Source organism: Pipistrellus kuhlii, unplaced genomic scaffold, assembly GCF_014108245.1.
Source record: "Pipistrellus kuhlii isolate mPipKuh1 unplaced genomic scaffold, mPipKuh1.p scaffold_m20_p_3, whole genome shotgun sequence".
Taxonomy (NCBI): Eukaryota; Metazoa; Chordata; class Mammalia; order Chiroptera; family Vespertilionidae; genus Pipistrellus; species Pipistrellus kuhlii.
In genome coordinates this window covers 79000792-79023139 of record NW_023425529.1, presented here as the reverse complement: position 1 = coordinate 79023139, position 22348 = coordinate 79000792, and the positions used below count along the sequence as shown (strand labels likewise).

General features: G+C 48.2%; 1 protein-coding gene across 4 annotated transcripts in view; it reads right to left on the bottom strand.

The window, feature by feature from the left end:
* Window positions 1–16612, bottom strand: part of PLXNC1 (plexin C1) — a 163328-nt gene extending 146716 nt beyond the window's left edge. For 2 of the 4 annotated variants that reach the window (XM_036455663.2, XM_045588341.1), the window contains exon 1: window positions 15081–16612. In XM_036455663.2, the coding sequence (XP_036311556.1) occupies window positions 15081–16145 (1065 nt within the window). In that variant the 5' untranslated portion in view covers window positions 16146–16612. The remainder of the gene's footprint in view (window positions 1–15080) is intronic. The other 2 variants (XM_036455662.2, XM_045588340.1) reach the window with 1 other exon arrangement.
* Between the last annotated feature and the right edge of the window lie 5736 nt (window positions 16613–22348).

The window sequence follows — 22348 nt, the reverse complement described above, 5'->3', positions numbered from 1 at the left end:
AAAGTGCTGGACCTCCTTCATGTCATCTTTCACTGACAATCCCCACCCTCAGCGGGCACTGCACAACCCCAGGTGCGCCAGTCATACATTCCAGGGTGTGAATAGCGCCCTCTGGAGTTGAGTAGTACCGTGTCCCAGCCCCTCCTGTGTGAAAGCTGGCCTGACCCACCAAGGCTCATGCAGGGAGCTCATAGCCATACTACAGCTGTTGTGGGAACAGGGGGGGAAATGTGCCCAAAAGTGGGGCCTCAAGTGCAGGGAACCCCGCAAGTCTTTACTCCAAGTCCTTATGCTAAAAAGGACTCTCTTAAATTGTCTTTTTCCTTGTGGGGCCAGAGCAGACACTGACTGGGTGTCTATGAACTTCTTACACAGAAGAAAGGCCTCTTGGGCAGCTCATTTTGCATCCTGCTGCCCTTTGGTATACACCTATACTTTGAAACAGTTTTGTCATCACTTCCTAAATTACTAACCCAAGGGCTCACTTGCCTGTAGGAACCTCCCTAGGAGCCCTCCATCCAAGTTCTAGCTCCTACTCTGTCCCCTACAGGCTGCTTGATTTTGGCAAGTCCCTGAACCTCAATGATGGAATCTGTAAAATGGACACAATAATACACATACCTGTCGATTAACATGTGTTATTGTGTCCATTTTACAGATTTGAGAGGCCAAAATGAAATCACATGTATGGAAATAACTAGAAAATAACCTTTATTATGCTAGAGAAATGGGAAGAACAATTATTCATTCAGATTAGACAGTGATTTCACTAGCCATTAAGGTTCCTGTCACTTTTTCTTATTCTTCTGCAGTACACAGCACTGATCTGGCTCTGACTAAGTTCGTGGCATCTCTCTGATCATCTGAAGAAAGAATTTACTTTGGAAACTCAAACGACAAAGAAGGAAACATTTAAAGTGTGCAGGAGGGATGGAGAAGGGAAGTTTGAGGACAGTTAGGCAGGCACCTCTGCACCAGACAAGATCTGGCAGCGTGCAGTGCAGCACAGGAAACATGAAAAGTGCCAGAGTTGGTATTTCACACCCTCTCACTTGCTCTTCCACCTTCCTTCCTCCTTCGGAGGGCCCCAGGCCCTCCAGCCTCTCAGCCCTCCCTGCCACCAAATACCCGCCAAGATTTATGCACCATCTCCCATCTAAACCTCCATCCCTCCGTATAGCTACTTCCAGTCAATTACTTATGAAAAGATACCTGACTCAAATAATTCTCAAAAAGATATGAATGGTTGATAGTGTGAAAAATGCATTTTCGTGGGCTCTTGGAGTTGAAAGAGACTCACTCTGCCAGTGTGCCAGCTATTGGAGTTGAATTCAGAGATTCGTTTACTATGGGGCTGTCCTGTGTGATGCAGGACTTTTAGCATCCCTGACCCCTGTCAGCAAAGTGCCAGCAGGGCCTCCATCATGGCGACTACTGAAAAAGCCCAGTCCCCGCATTTCTAAAGTCCCTTTCCATCTCCACATCTCTACCCCATCCAAGACCCCAACATCTCACTCCTGAACCTCCTGGTCTCTTGCTCTTAACCTAAAATCTATTCTCCATCCAGTAGCTAGAGTAATCCTTTAAAATATAAAACCCATCAATTTTATTGCTTAAAATCCTTCAATGGCTTGCTCTCACACTTAGAATTAAATCCAAATGCTTCTCTCCCCCGCCCCCCCCAGGTCTTCAATGAGTTGGTCCCTGACAACTTCTTCAGACTTCCTTGTCCCCCCCCTTTCCCTGCTTCAATTCCCACAGTGGCCTTCTTTCAGCCTTTTCAAATGTTACCATCTTCCTGCCTCAGAGCCTTTGCCTCTGCTACTTCTTCTAGATGTCATCTCCCCACTCTACTCCCCTGTGGGCCTTTCTAATCTCTCAGGTTTCAAGTTCAGTCACCTCCTCCTATTATACAATTACAGACCTTCCCATCCCTACCCCCAGCTGTTATTCTGGATCATTGCACTCCATTTGTTTCCTTCAAAAACACTTATTACAACTATTGTGTTTAGATTTTTATTTATTGTCCATCTCTCAATAGACTCTAAGCTCTACAATAGTTTATCTTAGTCTATACATTAAATGCAAACTACACTCAGCATCTGGCACGCAGTAGGTTGTCAATAAACATTTGTTGAATGAATGAACAAATGCACGAATTGATGTTTGAATGGTTTTGGTCAGTATCACCTCAGGCGATGCAGGTACATTACGGAGGAGGTCTAAACATTACAGAGTTCTTCAATTGAGTCAACATTTGTCCCTTGTAAACTCTGAGCCACATTTCAACCTTGGGGAAATACTAAACTACCCCACACTTCCTATTCCAATGTATCTTGGCCTTCTCTGAATTTCACATTGACGGTTCACTACCCATCTGTGAGAGGCAGTTTCTGGGGCTTTTGCCATCCCAGCCATTGAAGGTCCACAGGTGCAGGGTACTGAACACGTGGCTCTGAGAAGTAAGCAAGGCACTTTGGGTATTCTCTGACTGTTCTTTCCCGTGATCAGAGTAGCATAAATTATGAACATGCCTCGCATTGAGCTAACACTTTAAAATAATGGCATAATGGTATAATGGTAGCGTGGAAGAATAGGAAAGACAAGAGATTTTAAGTAAAAAGTGATTTGGGTTCAAATTCAAGCTCTATTATTTATAGGCTAAACGTCTGGGCAGTCAGAAACTTTCTGAAGTTTCTCCATCTGCCCATCCACACCTCATTTATGGAGCACTTGCTCTTGGCCATGTCTTGAACTGTAAAATACAGAGGAGAATGAAGCTGGGATTGTCAAAATAAGCCAATCAAATACATTTGACACTCAAATACATACGCTTGACACTTTATGCCACTGGTCTCTGAAACACTTGCTAACTGAAATGAATGGTGGGAAGGCCTGCACTTATGTCCACAGTTCATGAATAGAATTCAGAGGATCCATGAAATTAGATGAGAAGAAAAAAAACAACACCTTTATTTTAGCAAACTCTAATTGAAACTTAGCATTTCCTTTCATTATGGATGCAGGCCACAGTGGTATTAACTGAGCCTGTGACTTTGTCACTTGGAGAAAGCAGGTATTTTCATATCATTTTGTAGTTGTTTCAGATATCTCAAAATATTATTTACACTATCTCTACTTTGACAGTAATAACTGAGCCTGTGACTTTGTCACTAGGACTTTGTCTGAGCCTGTGACTTTGTCACTAGGAGAAAGCAGGTATTTTCATATCATTTTGTAGTTGTTTCAGATATCTCAAAATATTGTTTACACTATCTCTACTTTGACGTTATGGTTGTTACTGTTCCTAGATCTTGCTATTTAATGTGTATATTAGTAGACCCCAAATGGAAAAAAGTATTTTGACATATCTGTATATGTATATAATTGGTTTGTTCTGCAATTCCCTCTTTTGTTTTGTGCGCTTAAAACCATTATCCTGAGAATAATCTACAGGCTTCGCCAGAGCACAGGGTTCCGTGGGATGCAGAACCCCTGCTGAGGGGCGAGGAGAACTGCACTTGGAATCTGACTGTAAGAATCAGTCACTGAGGGAGAAAGGGGCCTCAGGAGGAGGTCAGTGAGCAATCATTTAGGGACAGCTGGTGTGGCAGAGACTATACTTCTCCAGCAGACTCTTCCCAGACCAGCTCATTCCTGGGGCAACAACCTCAAAGATGAGGAGCCCGGGAGACACCCTTCCCTCTAGCAGCCGGGTGGGCCTGTGATCTGGCTGTAAGTACAGCTCCAGGGTCTCACAGCTCTTAGCTCCCTGTGCTACACTCACCATCTTGTCCCCCAAAGGAAGAGCAGCTTCTTCCTAGTCTGACGAGCATGTATGAGGTCCCACTATGTGTTACACAGCCTTATGGATCCTGGGAAACAAAGTGAGATAGACCCAGTCACTCCCTCAGGCTCGCACACCCCACACAGGCGGTGCTGAGGCCAACACAGAGCCTGGCAAGGTACAGGAGGCACTGCACAGAGTTACAGAGCAGATCCCCATTTCCTGAAGTCATGGCCAACTGCCCGCTTAGCGACTCCTCCTAAGTGTCCCAAAGACATCTAAACAGCAACAAAAATTAAATTTATCTTCGAATTGGTCACCAACACCTCTCAGTTCTACGTCTTAGTAAGCTGTTTCCTCCGTGCCTCTTCTCCACCCTGACTGCTACCAATCTTGCATGCTCATCCAGGTCAGGGCTTCAGCTTCCCTCTGATGGATTACTGCTACCCACAGCATCCCTGTTTCTCTCCATGATCGGCCCCATCACTCCAGACCAAGGCGACATTATTTCCTGCCTGGACTACTTCAGGAGCCTCCTGCAGGTTTCCCTGCCTCCACTGGGGCCAATCTCTTCTCCATTCCCCACAGGGCAGCCATTATTGGGGAACTCAAATCTAATCATTTCACATCCCTTCCAAGGCTCTTCTATGCTTCAAGGAAAAAAAATACAATCTCCTTCCCACAGCCTGCAAGGTATATAGGATTGGGCTGCTGCTTCCTTCAGCAACCTCCTCCCCTAACTCTCCCTTGCCCCCCTCCCTGTACTCAAACCACTCAAACCTTTTGTTCTTCAAACTGACCAAGTCATGCCCTCCTTTCAGCCCTTGAACTTGCTCTCCTGTCTGCGAGGAGTGGCTCCCTTCTGGCTCTGGTGACGACCCTGACTATCCGTTCTCATCTTCCTGGGGTCAACCCAACCTCCCATCAAGGCAACTGTCTCCAACACCTGTTTTGTTCCTTTACAGCCCCAATCTCAGTCTGTGCCTCAGTTTCCTCATCTGTAAGATGGAAGTAATAAGGTTACCTACATCATAAGGTTGTGGTGAGGATTAAATAAGTTAATATTGGTAAAATGCTTACTTAGAACACTTGGTACACAGTATGTGCTCTGTAACTGCTCAGTTACTCTAATATAAACATAACTTATTTGTGTGCTGCACGTTTATAGTCTACTCTTGTACCAGTGGGAGAAATGTCTTCACTCAGTACTTGGCACATAATAGGAATGCAAGAAATTATTTGTTTAAAATAATGGCTGCCCTTCTACTCAGTTGCCTTGCCTGCCACCTGGCCTCACCCATTCTATGTCTTGAGTAATCTTTCTAGGGCGCCATCAGATCCTGTCTGCTTATAACCCTGCTGTGTCCTTCATCAGCCTTAGCCATGCTTTCACACCCTGCGCAGGGACAGGCCTCAGGGTGTCGGGGTCTGGGAACCTCCCCACCCCTGCTTCACTCTGGGTCCCCACTGGCGGCAATGGTCTCAACCAGGGCAGCAGGCCAATTCTGATTTGCCAGTCTTTTTCTCATACCGAGCTTCTGGTTAAGATGTATGTCAAGGGCCAGGTTTGGAAAGTCTGAAAATGACTAAACACCAGATTAAATCCAGCCACCTTTGCCTGTCTCATTAAGCCCTTTGCCATCTGGACCTGCACACTCATTTCTGGACACTCCCCAGCGGGATGCGCTTCCTGCAGGTCACAAGCCTATGCAACTTCCTGCATGTGCACAAGCTGCTCCCTCTCTCCACAGCTCCCTTCCTTGCCTTCTCCCCTTGGCTCCAGCTTCACCCCTCAGAAGCCTCCCAGGTCCTCCCAGGCCGACTTTGATGCCCCTTCTTGTGGCTGACACAGCACTTTATTTTTATTTTTAATTTTTTGTGTGTGTGTACACCTGCATTGTAAAGGTTTGTCTTGCTCTCACGCCACAACAGCAGGGGTTGGCAAAATATCACTTGTTGGCCAATCTGGACCACCTGTTGTTGTTGTTTTTGGTTTTTTTTCCCCCCAAATGACAACCATGAGGTAAGAATTATATATTTTTAAATATTTGGGGGGAAAGTCAAAAGAAGAATATTTCATGACAAGTGAAAATTAAGTGGAATTTGGATTTCCGTGTCTGCAGTCTCATTGGAACATCGCCCTCGGTTGATGCCACCCTACACAGTGGCCATGTCACTGCAATAGAAACTGTATGTGGCTTGCAGAGCCTAAAATACTGAAGATCTGACCTTCACAGAAACAGCTGCTGAGCTCCGCCTAACAGCACTGGCCTGCCAGTGGGCCAGCATCACTGGGGTCAAGTCTCCATCATAACTTCTCCTGGAGAACACTATGTGTAACTACCCTGTTTCCCCGAAAATAAGACAGTGTTGTATATTAATTTTTACCCCCAAAGATGCACTAGGTCTTATTTTCAGGGGATGTCTTATTTTTCCATGAAGAAGAATACGGTACACATTTATTGTTAAATGAAAATAAAGGAAATGTATTACCTGTATACGGTACGGTAGTACGGTAGTTGTCAACACAAACCAGACAAACTGTGAATCCTACAGTATCAAGAATTTACTCATTTATTCAATGACAATCATGTCAACATCTTCAGGAACATCATCATAACAATCCAATTCCTGAATTTCCTGGTGAATTTCTTGTGACTCCATTTCTTTCAGAATCAGTGGACCAAATCTCTCATGTTTAGCCTAGTGGGGGCCTTATTTTTTGGGGGAAGCTTTATATTTCACTCAGAAGGAAACCTGTAAGTAGGTCTTATTTTCAGAGGATGTCTTATTTTCAGGGAAACACGGTATTGACTAGACAGCCAAACTGATATGAAAATCAACTAAAGGAACTGTGAAACACAGGTTGTAATTTGTGACAAGATAAAAACGTGTACTAATGTAAAACAGTTAGTATTAAGACGATTTGGTGTTAAGACAGTATAAAAAATTGCATTATCATCAAGATAGAACATTAAACTAAGAAAAACTATAAGTACATTTGATAAGATAAAAAATCTTACTATTGTACTATGCCCCTATTCCCACAAACAGGTCAGACCCTGATGCCCACAAACTGTCCCCCAGCAGACTTTGGGATTTCTCACAGCTGGCCTCAGTCTTCAGCAGCCATGGGCACTGCATAGCAAGGTCGGCAGAGGTCATCAAGCTCAAAGGGAGGTAGAGGTGGTACCATGCTATGTGGTCAACATGGTGATCCCAGTGTAGCTCTTCCAACAGGCCATCCTGAGAGAACCTTCCCACTGTGCCTACCGGGGTACGTCACATGTTTGACCCCCTTCTTCTGATTGGACCAGGGTCAGTATCTGCCGCAAGGGCCACAAATCCCTACTCTTGAATGGTGCTCTATTTGGTGTGAAAAATGAATTGGACACAATTCTCTTTCCTGGTGATTTGAACTAATTAATATAGAAAGTTTTTGCCAGTGTGGAGCCCAAGCAGAAGGGCCAATGCCATGGAGAGGTAGAGTGGGCATCAGGCATGCTGAGACACATTCAAGTGGAAGGGTTGAGGGGCAGACATTTGAAGAAGCAGAGGCCATGTGGTAGCCAGACTGAAGGAGGCAGCCTTGCTAATCATGTTGACAGTGAGACCTTAGAATGGGCATCCATAACTTGTTGCTGCTAAGCTCCTTCAAGCTGCCTTGAGTCCAGAACCATCTCCCAATTCCATCTCAAAGATCCCTATCCAATTACATTACTAATCACAATGGTAATGATAGTCATAGCATTTACTATGGGTCAAATAGTGTTCATCCTAGACAGATTAACTCATTAATCCAAACAATAATCCTATGAGGCAAATACCCTGTTTCCCCGAAAAGAAGACAGTGTCTTATATTAATTTTTTCTCCTAAAGTTGCGCTAGGTCTTATTTTCAAGGGATGTCTTATTTTTCCATGCGCTAGGTCTTATTTTCGGAGGATGTCTTATTTTCAGGGAAACACAGTAGAATGCCTACTTATAAATGAAGAAACCAAAGCACAGAAAGGAAACATAATTTGCCCAAGGCCATACGACTGGTAAGTGGCAGCTTTGGTCCCAGTTGACCTGGCCCCAGAGTCTGTGCATGTAACTACTACAGAGTACTGCTCCCATTCCTAGATTTCAGTGTAACTCCAAGTGTTTCTGCCCACTAAATCCACCATCCCTTATCTGAGCTTGCTTAAGTAGCTTTTTGTTTCATGCAGCCAACTGCGTCTAAAATGGATATTAGTATTCGAACTGACGCTATAGAGTTGGCCCTTGGAGAGATTTTGTGTGTGTGGAACTGGTTCTGGTGTTCAGCAGAATGGAAGATTCTAGAAGCATCCCCTGCATCTTGGAATGAAATGCAAAATAGACTGTTGTATGCAAGAATGAATGAGCTAGTTAAACTATGACCTGTAGGTTCCTGAGAGCCAGACTACAAGCTCAAAAAGAAAAAGGCTTTAGGTATTCCATTTGAGCAATTAGAAGAGAATAAGAAATATAAGGTAGTTGTGGACTGTGAAAAAGAAGATACCTACTAAGAAAGGCTCTCAGTGGCTTAATTGGTCACATTTTTGGAAAACAGAGCTTAATAGCCATTCCTACACAGGGACCTCTCCCATGAACTACACTTCAGGGAGAGGCCAGCACTGGACTGCCCGCCTGCACTGTGTTTCTGCCATCTGAGCCAGCCCTTAAAAAGGAGTTCCTGGATCCTATTTCAACCAATAGGACTGAAGCTTTCCACATCCAATCAGAGCTATACAGCTATAAGCCCATCAGCTTCTTCACCAACCAATCAGAGTGGCTCCATTCTGAACAATTAGGACAGTGTCTTCTGAACTAATCAAACTTCAAGGATTTGGAGTCCTCATTTGCATGAAGACAGACCAAGGAGGCATCAGAGGTGGGAACTTCTGTCTATATAAGTCAGCTTTCCTGTGGGTCTGGGAGTATACTTTTCCTTCCCACTTAAGATGAGACAGAAGATTGCATTTCCATGGCCAGAGCTGAAACACCTTAAATGTCTTGCTAGAGCTGTCTAGTCAGAAAGGAGCCTCTCCATACTGTATCTCAACTGAGCTGTTTGCACTGAATCAAGTTTCCTTCTTCACCACACCCACATCAAGATCATCCATGAACATAGTGGGATAAGTTGAAAATGGACAAGTTCTTATCTCAGGTGCCTCAGCTGGACTACAAGGAAAATTGTGTTCTCTTTCAGCAGTGGTTCTAAAATGTGTGTATCAGAATCAGCTGGAAGGCTTGTTAAAACACAGAGTTTCTGATTTAGTGGGTCTAATGTAAAGGCCCAAGAATTTGCATTTCTAGCAAGTTCCCAGGTGATGCTTTTGCTGTTAGGTCAGAGACTGAACTCTGAGAATCATTGCCCTACCTACAGTATAAAGTCCTTTTTCTCTTATCTCTGAAAGGCATGATCATGCACATTATTAAATTACTAGAGGCCCAGTGCACAAAATCCATGCACACATATAGGGTCCTAGGTCTGGCTGCTGATCAAGGCTAATCTGTGGGGTGACCGGTGGGGACATGGGGGGGGGGGGAGGAGGGGAAACCCTGCTGGCACTCACCTTGGCCAGCCTGGCACCACCCACTTGCCAGCCTCGCACCCCCCCTCCCTGCCCCCACACTGCTGCCAGTCGTCTCCATCTGCAGGGCTACTGGCAGGGCGATCAGGGCCCCCCCACTGACACCTGCCTTGACTGGCCTGGGGCCTGCAGGCTGGGGCAGCTCCTGCATTGAGCATCTGCCCACTGGTGGTCACTGCGCATCATAGTGACGGGTTTTTCTACAGTTCAGTCGATTTGCATATTAGGCTTTTATTATAGAGGATGTCATACAAGATCCAAACATGGGTTTCCACAGTCAAAGTTAACCTCCAAATTGGCAAGATCAGAAGTCTGGCTATTCCAATGAATAGGGATTTCTAGGGAGAGCCAGAGGAGTGGAGGATGCCAGATAGCCTGGAACTGGGAAAAGACGCCTGGGGCTCCAGACATTAAGAAAACACAATAGTTAAGGGAGAATGAGATAGCCAGATTCAGGAAAACATTGCAACTAAGTGCAGAAATCGTTTCCAACATGATCCTTCAAGACCCTTTATTTGTTAATTCAACAAATACTTCTCCCGTCCCCATCTATGCACGGTACTACATGCTAGGTACTCTTGGTTCAACAAAAAAGAAAATGTTACAAGGTCCCTTACCTTCTGGGGATTACATTTTTAATTGTTGCTGCTGATAAAGAAAAGAGTGTCTGTAGTCCAGATTTAGGCCAAGATCTCGATTTAGATTATGAGCTAGATCAGTGGTCGGCAAACTCATTAATCAACAGAGCCAAATATCAACAGTACAAGATTGAAATTATCTTGAGAGCCACATTTTTTAAACTTAAACTTCTAATGCCACTTCTTCAAAATAGACTCGCCCAGGCTGTGCTATCTTGTGGAAGAGCCACTCTCAAGAGGCCAAAGAGCTGCATGTGGCTTGCAAGCCTTGGTTTGCCAACCACTGAGCTAAGTTGTGTCCAAGAACAAATACTAGGAGCCTTCCTTTGAGGCCCTGTAGGTCTGTCTCTCTGAGGTCATTAGAAACCTGAACAGAAAGAATGTCAGCACTATCTAGAAGTTGACAGTTTCAGAATTACAACTTCCCAGAGTATTAACTTTAGGTGGTCAAACACACAGAACCAGAAACTCAGTTCATGGTCAAGGATTCTCTGTTCTATCATAAGTCTCAGGTCCGCAAACAGCTGATCTTATTAGAGCAGTTGCAAGGGTCCAGCTAGCTCCACACAGGATAGAACAGACACCAGCACCCACTATCCATGGTGCCGGACTGTCCGAGGCCAGACCACCCAGGTCCTAAAGCCTCTGCCATTTACCAGCTGTGGAACCTATTAAAGCTCTCTGGGCCTCAATTTTATCATCTACAAAATCATCATAATACCTATGGTCCTTGCCTCATTGGATGGCTGTGAGAATCAACCAAAAAATTAGGCATGTAAAGTGCTTAAGACAAAGCCTGGCCATGACAGCTATCTAGTAGATACGGTAGTAGCCATGACTGATTTTTCCCTCTGAGTGGGTTTTGAGCTTTGAAAATCCACCATTGTATATCAAATGTATATATCAGGGTAAAAATCACTGTCTAGCCTACAGATTGCAAAATGGTGAGATGGGGATCATAACAGAAACCAAAGGAGGAAAAACATAACAGGAAGACTGTGGACTTTGAGGTCAAGGAGGCTGCACTGCCAAGTGGTCCCGGGACATCACTTCTGCATGCAGCAGCTGGAAGTGTCTTGGGTTACTGTCTGCCAGAGAGCATGTGAGTGTTTTGTGGTTGTCTGCATGACAGCTAAATTATGTCAGGCTTTGGTCCCATTGGCCAAGAGGATAAGAACACATCCCTCTCAGTATCTCTGGGGGTGGGGGGTGGGGGGAGGAGTGGGGGGCACACCATGTTTAAACCACAAGCAATCCCAGGACCCAACTGTGGCAGCTAAACAAGCCAGGAACAGTCAGACTTCAAACCTCAGGTACAAACACTTTCCACAAGTGCATTGGTGTGCAGGGAGTAGCTGGGGTGTAGAGAGGGAGGAAAGTAAATTAATTAGCTTATACATCATTTAAAACATTCATTTTTTATAGTAACCAAAGCACACAGATATGTTAGGAAATAGAATGAAAAAAAATCACATGAAGTTTTATTTATTTATTTATTTTTTTAAATATATTTTATTGATTTTTTACAGAGAGGAAGGGAGAGAGATAGAGAGCTAGAAACGTCGATGAGAGAGAAACATCGACCAGCTGCCTCTTGCATACCCCCTACCAGGAATGTGCCCGCAGCCAATATACATGCCCCTGACCGGAATCGAACCTGGGACCCTTCAGTCCGCAGACCGACGCTCTACCACTGAGCCAAACCGGTTTCGGCGAAGTTTTAAAAAATGCATTTCAAAGGGTCTCCTCCAACCTCAACCCCACATTTAGGGGAGGTTGGCTGCTGCCTTTTCAGTTAGGGGACTTTCAAGGGAAAGTTTGAGAACCACCAAAGTAGAAAAAATACACAAGACGACATTGCAAGATCTCAGCGCTGACACCCGCTGTTTTATTCTTTTGTGCTTCCTCATCAGATAAATGGGAATGTTCCTCATAGACTCAGCCACAGACTTGATGAGGGGCTCACTAGAAATAATATATGGCAAGGCACAGTGCAAATATTTCCTGGAGTTATCACCATCATTATTATAGGGCTATTATTTATTAAGGTCTACAGAAATTGGCTGCCTTGGCATGTTCATGAGCTGAAGCTAACCTGCTGGAGTTGTGAAAGGGGATGCAAAGTTGGTGGCAAGGCAGAAAAAAGCAACAGCCCAGTATGTAAAAGGCTGAGTAGTACACACTCATGGCACAAGCATCCTTAGGAGGAGGAGCTGAAGGAAAAGAAAATTAGCAACCTGTGATTGGTAGGAAAAGAGCCAAGAAACGAGAAAACACAACCCAGTCACTCCTGTCACTTTGCTACCCATGGTTGATTGAAGATGGAAAATCAGAGCAAGCCATCGAATAGGAGAGGGAGAAGGCAAGCACATCTAGCCGCCCTGTGCCTCGCTGCCTGTGGCTTACTGTTCAAATGACTGTCTGCTCTGAAGGAACCGCTGTTGGAATCTATTGAGGCTCCCTCTAGAGTGTTTCAAGCCTGTCTCCTGTGTTAGGCACCTATCATTCAGCCTGCCTTTTGCAAAACACAATCAAACCTGAAAATAAAATGCAGAACAAATGCCATTCAAATGACATCATTGTTCTGAGTGACAACTGGAGGCACACTGATCCCATGACCCCATTAAATGGGGTTGCAACCTGCCATTGTCCTTTCAGCAAAATCAGTGGCACCCAGCACAGAGCGTTGCTCACATTAGGAGGCATCAAACAAATGTGTGTTGAATGAAGTATCCTATCTGCCTGTTTAATAAGTTAGAAAATAGTCAGCTTTTTCAGCAAAACTACCACCTCTCCCCCCCCCCCTCCATTTAAGCCCCTCTTGAAAATCCATTCCACGGAGGCTTTTTCGTGCATAGTAGCAGCAAGAAATTTACTTAAATGAGGGAAGAAGAAAAGAGAAAGCAAAACTCCACGCTCCCACCTGTGCGACTATGACATGCTATTGTTTGAACCAGAGTATGTTATTTAACTTGGATGACAAGCTCAGGGGGTAGAGACCACATCTTTCAGAACACATAGCTCTGAGCACACTGGGAGTTCTCAATAAATAGCAGCAGCAAGAAGTGCTATGGAGGGACCTCTTTTAATTATTTCTTTCTCCAATTCCAGATTTCTGGCAGCATGTGTTTATCCCTCGCTTGATTTCAAATGGGCAGCTCTCTCCCAGAAGCTCCCGTGAAGATGATAAACAGCTCTCCGACTGCCCCTTCCCCTCCTCATCCCAGCACCAGTAGGAACACCTGACCGAGCCAAAACACAGATTTCTGAGTGCATTCAGGATGCCTGCTGCGTTTGGAAGGGAACTAAGTCCTCCAGGACCCAATGGGTAGAGAGAGGCAGTCAAGAGAAATGTTTTGGCTCCACACAGCTGTCAGATGGCAAAGCTTGGACTTCCACTGTTAGTACCTGCTGTGGGCCTTCGAGCTGTCTTATCATTAGCCCAAGAGACCAACTATGACTTAAGCTTGACACAAGTAATATTTGGGGGTATTTTCAAGTCTTTCAACAGAGGAGTGGAAGGTGATAATTTTTGCCAAATTCGAACTACAGAATATAAAGATCTAATAAAGACATATAGTAAATATTAAATTATATGTGTATAGCAAGATTAAGCCCTTTAGGGTGCATAATATGTCACTTATGCTTTTAAAAAAATTATACAAGTGACTAAATGAAGGCATTATCAGCATGCAACTGATAGGCAAGGTGGAACAAGCAAATGACCATTCTAAAGGAGCCTTGTAAAGGATTTCAGTTATTTTTTTCTCCCTGGAAAATAGGGCTGATCTTTAGTAAGATGGGTTTTGCAGAGAAAGGAGTGAGTGTGGGTGGGAGTGTCTTTCTATACACATATTAATACACCTTAGAGCCAATGCTCCCCTCTATGCCCACACAATTGTAGCAACACAACACATTTTCCAAGTGGAGACTGCTCCCTTGCCTCCCTGACGCCTTTTATGCCAAAACAATAGCAACACCTGTAGCCATTAATTCCTGCTCTTTGATTTCTGTCCAGTTATAAAGGAGGCTCTCAGCAGGCTCGCCTCTCAGGAGCCATATGTGGAGTAGATGTGCCAGCAGCCTTGGAAGGAAAACGGCCTCTGAGAAGTGCACAATGGCTCCATAATCCCCATCAACCGGACCCTCTTGAACCGCTGCTTTATTTTCCAGTCAAAGAAACGCCAATCTCAAGAGTCAGCTGTGGCTGCCCTGGGAACCTCAGGGAAGCCGGCGCTGTTTGCCTGGTCGGGTACAACACAAGGGTGGTGCCTCTGAGCCCCCGCGATTTAGTCAGGCAGTCTGGAGCCCAGACACTGCCTGTCGCACCCCAACACTTTCTCTTGCCTTCCCCACCAGGGTGAGGCTTTTCCTACAAAGCCACCTCTGCCTGCCCACCCACTCCCCCACCCCGCGGGAGACCACAGCGCACCCCCAGCACAACCACAGCCCCGCCCCCCTGCGCTGGGTCGCGCTGAGGGTTCCTTTTCGCTGAACAGAGATCCTCCTTGCAGGCCGGCTCTGCCCCGCGTCCAGCAAGCTACCAACTCTTCAGACCGCATCCCACGGTTACCGTGGCGGCGGGGGGCGCAAGGCCTGGGGTGTGGTGGCAAGTCCTTTAGGAAGTGGCTTGTCTGCGGAGGGCACTCTGTTTGGTAACCATGTTGAGGAAAGGGGTCAAAGCCAACACGAACCAGCTAAAACCATACACCTGCGTTAGCGATTAGGGAAGGGAGGGGGTGGGGCTGCATGCGTGGCTCGGCCCCAAACAAGCGTCCGCGTCTGGACAGGGAAGGACGGCACTGAGGTTTAGAGTTCTGAGCCTAATTCCTGCCCTCTCCACCTCCCCTGTTCCACTCCCTCTGGGGACCGCCGGGCCTGCTTTAGAGTCCCTGAGGCCTCGCAGACCGTGTGAGGACGGCGTCGGGCGGCCACGGGGCTGTGTGAACCCCATCCCGGAGCCGGTAAACGCCAACCCGGTCCCCCTCCCGCTCTGCCTCGGCGGCGGCGGCTCCCACAGGAGCGCCCCCCGGCGGCGGCCCGGGGCAGCACTTACGCAGCTGGGCTCGGGGCCCTCGAAGTCGCGGGAGCAGTTCTTGGCGCGCGCCTGGATCTCGCTCATCCTGAAGAGGCACAGCGCCGTGGTGGCGGGGGAGCGCCTCTCCGGGCCCTCCCCGGTGGCCGCGCTGAACACGCCCGCCCAGACGCCCAGGGCCTCCACCAGGCTGGAGGACAGGAGCAGGCGGCGGCCGTCGGGGTGCCCGTGGCCGCAGTCGAGGGCCGCCTGGCCCTGGAACTTGACCTCGACGCTCTGCGCGATGCGCGCCATGCTGGGCCAGCCGGCGGCGTGGCCGCTGGTGTAGTTGTAGGGGTAGTAGGGGAAGTAGACGCTGGCGTTCCAGAGGAAGGCGTCCACGAAGTGCAGGCTGCCCGCGCCCCCGCCATGCAGCTTGAGGCGGCCCAGCTCGTCCGTGTCGAAGCTGCGCCGCTCCGTGTTCTTGATGGCGATGGCCGTCTGGCGGTCGGACGCCGCCGGGTTGCAGCGGCTCGACGTCTCGGTCTCGGGCAGCGCGTAGGTGGCGGCCACGGCCAGGTACCAGGGCGACCCCTGGCCGAGGCGGAACACCACGCCGGCCGTCGAGCCCTGCGGGTGGCAGGACACCACCTCGGTGCCGTTGCGCAGGGAGCTGAGGCTCAGGTTGCCCAGGGGCCGCACCTCGCAGGCGCCGCGGCCGAAGGTCCAGCCGGTGAGCAGCAGCCCCCCGAGGCCGGCCGCCCCCTCGCGGTAGGGTAGCAGCAGCTTGCTGAAGCTGCTCCCCGGCCGGGGCCGCGCGGGGGGCGCCAGCGAGACGGGCTCCGTGCAGTTGCCCGCGCGGTCCCGGTACAGGCGCGAGAGCCGGCGCTCCAGGCTGTAGTCCAGCTGGTCCAGGCAGCTGCCGCTCGCCACGAACACGCCGTCCGCCCGGCTCACGGCGATGGCTCCGATGGCTTGCTCCGCCCGCCACACCGGCTCGTCCGCGCCCCGGCCGGGCGCCGCCAGAGCCAGCAGGCAGGCGAGCAGGGGCAGCGGCGCGGCGGGGCGCGGGGGGCGCGGCGGCGCTCTCCTCCGGGAGACCTCCATGGGGCTCGGGGGGTCGCCCCCGGGCAGGGCGCGAGGTGGCGGCGGCGGCTCAGGCGCGCGGCCACGGAGACGCGGGCGGCGGCGGCTCCTGCGCGCGCTCAGGCTCCCGCGGCCGCCCCATCCCCGCCGCTCGCCCGGGAAGGAGCGGGGAGGGTGGCGCGCGGCGGGCTCGCTCCGGCAGCCTGTGCGGCGGCGGCAAGCCCTGCGCGCTCCGGCCCCGCTTCCTCCTCCTCCTCCTCCTCCTCCTCCTCGCCCTTCTTCTCCGGAGAGTTCCTCTGGGCGGCGCGGTCGCTCTCTCAAGGGGAGGCACGGAGGTGGGGGGAGCGCGGCGGGCGGGGAGGGCTGGAGAGGTTGGTGCGCTGGTGCGTTTCACTTTCCCATTGTGAAAGTGGGATGCAACTGGCCCCCTTCCTCATCCTCTTCCTCCTCCGCCCTCCGCCTCCTGCCCGCCCGCCCTCCCTCCACGCCCATCTCCCCTCCCCTCCTGATTCCGTGCGATAGGGAGGAGGGAGGTCTGGTAATTTGGGTTACTGTGTAGGTGGCCTCTTTCATCTATTCAAAACAAAGCTGAGCCGCCGCCGCCGCCACCACCATGCCCCTTGGCTGGCCCGGGGCTCCGGGGCGCGCTAACGGTGCACCCGGCGAGCTCCCGCGCTCGGCAGCCGGAGGGGCTGCTCCGAAGCTAGGGTTTTGTTTACCAGAGCAGCGGGGCAGAGCTCGGGTGGGGGGATACGCCAGACACCCGGAGCTACGACCTCGGGCACCAGAGGGTTGGTTGCCTCTGAGGCCTGGGGGCTGGGCCACGGGGAGGCTGCGAGGGCGGTTGACAGGTGTGGACCGCGGCAGGGAGGCCCTGAGGAGGCCCGCGGGAGACGGGGAGGAGCCCGAGGCTCGGGGGACAGGGGCTCCCCTATCAAGGAGGGTGGTTTCCCCTGGTCAGAAGAGTGAGGTGGGGGAAGGCAGGCGCCCGAGCTCTGATCCTGGACAATCCCGGCGCTGGAGCTCCCATATTTGAAAAGGGTCTCAGATCTCCCTTGGCAACCGAGTCCCAGGCTCTCAAACCCAGCCCTTCAAGTGCTACTCACCTTCTGACCTTACTGATCATATCTAGCATTTGTTAAACACTTACTGCATACCCGGTGCTGTTCTAAATTCACTATGGAAGACTCATTTAATACCCATAACAACCCTATTAATTAGTGAGTATTGTTCTCACTTAGTAGTGAGAAGAATGATCATGCAGAGCTTAGGGAACCTGCGGAGGCTGGGGGGTGGGGGGGGCGGGAAGCGGTGCTGCTGTTAAAAGATTCTAACCTGTATCCAGCTCTAGGGCCACTTACACCTTCTAACCAAGTGCCACCTGTGGCCATTACAATACTACCCAGAGAGCATTCTCCTCAGGTGTGACCAAAGTTCCCCAAGTTAAATGCTGCGCCTCCCCCCCCCCCCTCCCTTTTCCAGCCTTCTAATCCTGAAACAGGAACCTTTATTTCTTAGAGCCATGGTCGGCAAACTGCGGCTCGCGAGCCACATGCGGCTCTTTGGCCCCTTGTGTGTGGCTCTTCCACAAAAATACCACAGCCTGGGTGCATCTATTTTGAAGAAGTGGCATTAGAAGAAGTTTTTTTAAATATATATTTTATTGATTGTTTACAGAGAGGAAGAGAGAGGGATAGAGAGTTAGAAACATTGATGAGAGAGAATCTTCGACCAGCTGTTTCTTGCACACCCTCTACCCCGGATGTGCCACCAACCAAGGTACATCGAACCCGGGCACCCTTCAGTCCACAGGCCGACGCTCTATCCACTGAGCCAAATCAGTTTCGGCGAAGAAGTTTAAGTTTAAAAAATTTAGCTTTCAAAAGACATTTCAATCGTTGTATGTACTGTTGATATTTGGCTCAAATGAATGAGTTTGCCGACCACTGCCTTAGAGGCCTGTCCTCTCTCTCATCCCTTCCCAGTTCTTTACTTTGGTCCCTCTGAGGTCTCACCAATTTCCTTTAGTGGGCAATTAGCAGCTGCCCCCCCCCCCCCCAGCCCCCAAACCATCAGGAATTTCTGAAGCACAATAAACAGGGTGGGGCAAAAGTTGGCTTACAATAATTAATTAATAATAATACAAGGATAAACTGTTTCCTGCACTCACAACTGCAAACCTACTTTTGCCCCACCCTGTATTTCTGAATCACTGCACACCTCAGTGACTACCTCCACTGGGTGAAGCTTCAGGGTTTCTCAGCAGGGGGCATCCTAGAGGATTCACAAGTGCCTCCCAGCTGCCAGAGCTGCAGCTGATAGCACCACACCAGCACCCTTCCAGTTTGGCAGGTGATCCCAGGGGCCACTGGGGGGAGTATGGGCTCCTGGGGACCCTAGGCATCTGTGGGAAATGGTCTCTGTCCCTTCCCAGGCTGTTTCCAGGCTCCAGGGAGGGGACAGGGTGCACCCTCTGTCTTCTCCCAGTTCTCCACTCACTCTAAACAGGATCTATGTGGAGCTGTTTTGTTTTTTGTTTGTTTGTTTGATGGGGGGGGGTTGGATAAGTGGACCTCCTACAGATGCTGAGGCCTCCTGAAGGAGCAGCTGATCCAGGTTTAAACTTCTACAACAATGCTTCAAGTTCTCCCCGGTGCTGAGGGATAAGGCAGGAGGAGTTCGGGTGGCTTAAGGAAAGAAGCAGAAAAGAAACGTGAGTTTCTGCCCCAAATGTGCCATTAATGGATCAAATCATTCCATCAGTGACTCTCACATTCTGAATTCAGAGGGGTCATCTTTCCATTCATAATTTCCTTCTTTGAAATTGGATAGCATTATCTTTGCCTGTCGGGGGGAGGGGGGGGGGAGGCAAATGCTTTCCCATGAGGTACAAGGTTGCTGTTTCTGCTGTGGTGATGGTTGGGGTGCCCTGAGAAGGGTGGAGGAGGAAGGGGAAAGGCCTGAGCTACGGGCTTCATGTACATCTGATCATAAACAAGGCAGATCAGATGCTCTCTCTCTGCTCCAAAGTAATCAGGCCGTGCGCCCATTCCCTGCCCACCTGAAACGCTTTAAGAATATTTGCACTGCTGGAAATGGGGAAAGTGGTATCTAAGAAACATCTGCAGAAGCTCACAGAACCCATCACGGCATAGCAGGGGATTTGTGAGCTAGCATTTTGAGTGATGAAGAGCACACTGATCGTCACTGCCATCATAGCCGGCTGTGGCGGCGTTGTTATGTGCCGAGAAGGAACACTTCAGTCCCACTGCAGAGATGGTTTTACTTCACTGGTAACCAAGTAATTTCTCTAAGTCCTACCGAGTTGCTACAATCAGTAGCAGACCATCTTGAGAGCTATTTGGATTAAACATACTCTATAGTGTGGCATTTTGATCACTACTCAATTCATTGCTGCCTCATTTTGAAACAGAAACATCTTAAAAATACGACCATCAAGAAGTACAAATGGCTTTGATGGCTAGTTTCTCCCCATTTTACTGGGGCCATGAGCCCCACTCTTGAGAGCGGGCTTCTTTTCCCTCCCATTTAATTGTATGCAGGCTCCTATCAGGAAAGAAATCTGAATCTGTGCCTACTTTTGGGCATGAAATATGTAGGAGACTCTAAGGCATATAAATGTATTCTTTGCCGATTCTGCCCTAGTTTGTGCAGGCACAGTTGCCCCTTCCCAATCTTCCTGTGAACTAAAGCTCCACCTTCAGGACACAAGTTCACATTTGAAAAGTATGGGAAATACAAACAATAAATATTTAGGCATGTGGATGCTGTGTGTTTTTTATTTCTTTTTCTTGGATACTGCTATCTGGCCAAGGGTGCAAATCCCATTGGTGACAAAGCTTTCCTCTCCAACTGATGGAGCCCATCCGTTTGGATGTCATTCTTGCACACTCAGAATGCCTTGTAATGCTATTGGCTGACCTCCTCCACCCCCCCTCCAGCTCTGCTCCACCGCCCCCAAGAAGATGGTGTAGACTTATTCTCCAGACAGAGGCTCACTACCACAGAAACAGGCAGTTCAGACTGATTCTGAGCAGTTTTATTTGTAGTGTTCACTAGATGGGAAAGTCTTCATAATGAGAAAATATCAACTTCCTCAGGCACTGGAGGCAATCTGGGTTAACCAGACCATCCACAATCAGACTCATTCTGCTGGACAGGAATTTAGAGATTCAGTGGTTTCCTGCTGAGGCTCGGGACATTAAAAATGTTCAGCAGGCAATTGGTCACAGTCACAAGATGGCTATCATGGTGCTTCAGTTTTCTTTCTTAAAAAAAAAAAATGGTCTGTAGGGATGACTGGGTCAGCAGGGATTGAAAGCAACTGAGAAAATTAGTTCTGGTGGTCAATGAATTCTCTTTACGCCTTGTCTACAGTAGTTACAACCCCCGCCAGGCAGCATTTGAGAAATGCTAGTGCATTAAATAGTATGTGTTATTCTTCTAAGACAGTGGTTCTCAACCTTCTTAATGCCTCGACCCTTTAATACAGTTCCTCATGTTGTGACCCCCCACCATAAAATTATTTTCGTTGCTACTTCATAACTGTAATTTTGCTATTGTTAATGAATCATAATGTGACTATCTGGGTTTTCCGATGGTCTTAGGCTCTACAGCTACCCACAGATTGAGAACCGCTGCTATAGAGCCTAAGACCATCGGAAAACTCATATATTTACATTACAAGTCATTAACAGTAGCAAAATTACAGTTATGAAGTAGCAACGAAAATAATTTTATAGTTGGGGGTCACCACAACATGAGGAACTGTATTAAAGGGTTGAGGCATCAAGAAGGTTGAGAACCACTGTTCTAAGACTTAAGACGGGCCACTTCTTTCTCCACAGCTCAGCTCCAACCTACGTGGTCATCCACGTGGAGGCCCTTATCGAAGCTCCCGGCCCCTTTTAATGACTGACAGGAAAACGAAACGAGCCAGCCTCCTTTCTGGTCTGCTAATGAGTAGATGGTGAACACAGATAAGATGAAGAGCCATTTAATAAGTTTGAATTGATGCTGAAAGACAAGTTCAAGCAACAGAAGTCAGTCAAGTACAGTGCAGTCAAGATGTAACTGAAGGAATACAGTCCCACATCCTCCCTACCCAGTCCCATAATTGTTGAACATTCTTACACCTGGCAACAGGGCCCCTGCCTGTGGCTAAAGTGATGAGGCTCAGTGGGGGATCCTTCTGTAGGTGGAAGTGGGGTCACCTGTGATATGACACTTACTCTCTTTTCCCATCTCATGGCTCAACAGCTCATGGTCATTCCCAGTAGAGTTGCAATTACAGATGGGAGGATGGATTGGATGTACAAAGAAACAATTTTTTTTTTTATTCAAGGACACAAAATTACTTCCTTTATACTAAATAAGGGCCTTTACTCAGCTTTAGGACAAATGAGCTATTGCCTATGGAAAGGATGTAAATGTTGATTTTTTTTATTTTGATTTTTTTTTTTAGTTTTAATATTTAGCATGTTTGAAAATCTTTGCCTGAGGGGATATATATATATATATATATATATATATATATATTACTGATTTTAGTGAGAAACATCAATGTAAGAGAGAAACATTGATTGGTTGCCTCCCATCCCCACCCCACCCTGACCTGGAATTAAACCCACAACCCTTTGGTATGCAGGATGACACTCCAACCAGTTGAGCCACCCGGCCAGGGCTGAATGTCAATGTTTTAAAGAGACTGTGGTGTGTAGGACTTCACCATGGTACCCCAGTACCTCACCTCTCAGGTAGTATACTCTGTCATGAAGTTTTTCTTGAGCCCTTTCTTCAAAAAATTTGCCAAGACCATCAGTGGTCAAGAGTCTGAGACCACTACTGTACTGCTTGTAAGCAAAATATGGTAAATCAGCCATCACTGCTTTCCCAGGCGTTCACCCTGCATGAAGTACACAAAACCATCAGTTCATTATTTCTTCAGATTTGGTGAATCTCTGTAACTTGCTGAGCAATTTCTTGGTCACCAGCTTTTCTCTGATTTTCACAAGATTAAAGGCTGTCCCTGCTCTTATTTTACTTGCTGTTCTTTTGAAATATGAAGCCAAAAGGGCATGAAGGACTACACACAAAATGCTGATCCCTCTTTAATGCAATGTCTATTCCCAAGTCTCTGTTCTGCCGTCACAGCTCTGAGGCTCCCTGTCAGCATAATCCTAGGCCCTGAATCCTTGGATAAC